General features: G+C 33.7%; 1 protein-coding gene across 1 annotated transcript; it reads right to left on the bottom strand.

Annotated features, from left to right (window-relative positions):
* Positions 1–620: 620 nt before the first annotated feature.
* On the bottom strand, positions 621–3,059 carry LOC142614240 (expansin-like B1). The gene is made up of 4 exons (XM_075786813.1): positions 2,805–3,059; positions 2,512–2,618; positions 1,698–2,009; positions 621–1,142 (listed from the first exon to the last, which is right to left on the bottom strand). Exons 1-4 carry the CDS (start codon positions 2,941–2,943, stop codon positions 945–947), a joined length of 756 nt encoding a protein of 251 aa, XP_075642928.1. The 5' UTR covers positions 2,944–3,059; the 3' UTR covers positions 621–944.
* Between the last annotated feature and the right edge of the window lie 259 nt (positions 3,060–3,318).

Here is a 3,318-nt window from a genome sequence, read left to right as displayed (position 1 = left end):
AATTGACTACCTTCATTCTACGAACTATGTCCTTTATTTCCTTCTGCTTGGAGTCTTGGAGAGGCATCAGCCTATCAGGCCACTTACATTTTATACAGATATACTTATGTACACACCACCCCTTATATTAAGAGGATCAAATACAGGTTGCAATATCTGTGAACTTTGCCAAAATGGTTAACATTATCATGGTAAATTTGATGTTGATAGGTTTAGAACTCGTCTATGTGGTGTCCAATTGTGATGTAGTGTTAGGCTAATTAGAACTGTTGACCTTGAAGGTTTTGGAAGTATCATGCATTCATGCAAAGCATTGATGTAATTGGAATGTTTGGACTCGAAACGGAATTGTATATGAATGATTTCGGATAAGGAAAATCTGACCTGGCTGCAAAGCATTTAAAGAGTGTTGATTGGCCAAATAATTGACCAAAGCATTAAAAGTCATTCTTGATGGCAGCAACAAATGGTATATATAGTAGAGAAATCGTAGAAGTCACATTTTTAGTACTAATGAGTCACTACGACGTATGAATGAAATCACTATTCTTCATCATGATACATAATTTATTAATTTGTAGTTCCACTCCTGATTTGTACATATAAGGGAATAGCCAAAGTATTTCCAAAGTGCAACTTTATTTATATTTTTATCACTGGTCCATAGCAATACATAGAGCACTTGTGCTGACAAAGCATACAATACAATCCCTAGACTAGTAACTAAATGATTGACAAACTGTTCCAATCATATTCTAGTACTAATATTGGAATCTAATGAACGACAATCCTATTATTTATTGAACAACGCAAATTAAGAGCTAGCACTACTTGTGCTGAGAAAGCATACAATACCGTACCCTAGTTACCAAAAAGAAACCATTATCAAACTGTTCCAATATTAATCACACTTAAAATATTATTGGAATCTAAAAAAGAGAGCTTCAATTGAGCTGAACGTGTGAGTCATAAGCAACCCCAGCCTTCCAATCACTAGGCAGAGCATTTTTTGACTCAACCCATGATAAACCCCGTCTGTCACTCACTTGGAACCTCAATTTGAGTGGACCACTTGGCGGGCTAGCCAAGTCCCACACTGCCCCGTAGGCCCTACGCATGGCGCTCCATTCTTGACAATCCTCCTGCACCATAAAGCCACAAAATCCATTATTTTAATAAGAGTAGCGTTTATTATACATAGCGTACCTAAGTACACATGTTGTTTAAAATAACTTAAATCGCGGTTTAAAGTTACGATTTTAATTATTTCAAGTCATGTGTATTGTGTGCACAACAAGTGTTAATAATTTTATATATGTACACCATTTTGGCTACTATTTCACAGTTCCAATTATTACCTTTTGAATGCTACTAACCAAATACTACTATAGTAATATCACTTAAAAGGGATTAGTATATAACTAATTTATTAAAATCTTAAAGGATTCATTTAGTAGTTTTTTGTCTTGCGTGATTCATAAAGATATTAGTTTAAGTGTGAGTTGGATTAGATTAATTTTAGTTTATTTACATGTGTATAGTTTTTTAAAAAGTTCACTTTTTTTTTTTAAAGATAAAACTTTACTTTTTCAATTTTTAAAGAAGAAACAAATAAACTGTTACAAAAAGTTAACTAATCGAATGAATAAATAAAAATTGTGATATTTTTAATATCATTCTTTTTGAAGTGCACATACCTGCCACAATTCAACGGCAATGATGTCGTTTTGTCCAGTAACATATAATAATACTATAGCGAGGTAGCTAGGATAATTGCTACTCTCATGGACCTTAAACATGAGGTTGTAACCAGAGTATTTGCATGAGATCCTTCGGTATTCTATATCAACCACACCGTAAGAAAACAACTGCGAAACTACGTTGGGACGTGCCAACTTTGCATAGGCTCTTGGGCTGAGGATGAAGTCAGTTTTGTCTCCTTCACCATAGTCAGTCACCACTATGTTCGCCCCTTCATCAGCGCAATATTGTGGTGTTGTGCACCTAACCTGATGATTCATTCACAAACAATTACGTGTATGATTATTGATACTACAGCAAAGGAGTCACTTTTTTTTAGTGCCTAACACAATTATTGCCCATGAGCTTCATATAATATTCATATGAGTAGGTTTATATAGTTTAGTTATCTAAAGGTATCATTAAATAATAAACATAAAGTAATTATATTTTCATAAGTTTAAATTCTATTATATCTATAAAGTATTATTCTGACTGCATTTTGTAAGGTAATTAAGCGGTTTCGATTTTACCTGTATCATTAAATAATAAACAGAAAGTAATTATATTTTCATAAGTTGAAATTCTATTATATCTATAAAGTATTATTCTGATTGCATTTTGTAAGGTAATTAAGCGGCTTCAATTTTACCTGTATCATTAAATAATAAACAAAAAGTAATTATATTTTCATAAGTTGAAATTCTATTATATCTATAAAGTATTATTCTGACTACATTTTGTAAGGTAATTAAGCGGCTTCAATTTTACCTGATAGCATGCACCACAACCAGTTCCATTCCTAAACAGCCTAGACACTCCAGCCACGCTGCCATCATTGACAGTCCTTCCAAACTCGCGAAAGCCACAAGCTCCACCTATCACCATATATATTATGAGTTCAACTATAACATGATAAGCTAAAATTCTACGTACTTCTTGATTAGCAATTGTTAATTTCTTGCTCTCTCGAGCAAAAATCAATACAAATCTGTTGAGAAAAAGAATAGAAGTCCAACACACATTTGCATAATATCTTAAACGTAACAAATTAATGCACGTACTTGGAGTCCCATAGCAATCAGGGCTACCATAATAGGTTGCTCTTGAGCGGGTAAAAGTGTCGTCAGAGTAACACAGTACTGCAAGCAAGAGTACCATGACACAAAGAAGAAAGACTTGGTTTTTAAGTGCAAATCCCATGTCTTAAGAGACCAAGTTTCCTAACACTAGGAAGATGCTATATATGAAAATGGGACTTCAGTAATAAGAAGCAGAAGAATTTAAATGAGAAAGAGGTAGGCTATGAGATGGGAAGCCAAGAAATAACATCCCATATTTATAGTTGGAGTCTTGAGGGAATGTGTTGAGATAAGAGGCGGCTATAGCTACTTGCTTCCACTTGGGAATAGGGAATGTCAAGTGGGGCTCAATATTTAGATTAATAATTTTACATGTACACGGTACACCTTCTTATTGACCCCTTAAGACCATCCTATAATGACTTGTATCTATTATTCTAAGAAAATGATTTAGAAGAAATCTCACCAACTTTTGCCTTGTTTTACTTTTTGGCAA

Source organism: Castanea sativa, chromosome 10, assembly GCF_040712315.1.
Source record: "Castanea sativa cultivar Marrone di Chiusa Pesio chromosome 10, ASM4071231v1".
In the NCBI taxonomy this organism is placed as follows: domain Eukaryota; kingdom Viridiplantae; phylum Streptophyta; class Magnoliopsida; order Fagales; family Fagaceae; genus Castanea; species Castanea sativa.
Note: the sequence above shows the minus strand (reverse complement) of the source record. Positions and strands in the feature narration are given on the sequence as shown.

Coding starts and splice junctions, on each gene's coding strand:
- LOC142614240 (XM_075786813.1), bottom strand. CDS start 2,943: ATGGGATTTGCACTTAAAAACCAAGTCTTTCTTCTTTGTGTCATGGTA. Junction 2,010..2,511: donor GTTGTGGTGCATGCTATCAG/GTAAAATTGAAG, acceptor ATGAATCATCAG/GTTAGGTGCACAACACCACA. Junction 1,143..1,697: donor TTGCCGTTGAATTGTGGCAG/GTATGTGCACTT, acceptor TTTATGGTGCAG/GAGGATTGTCAAGAATGGAG.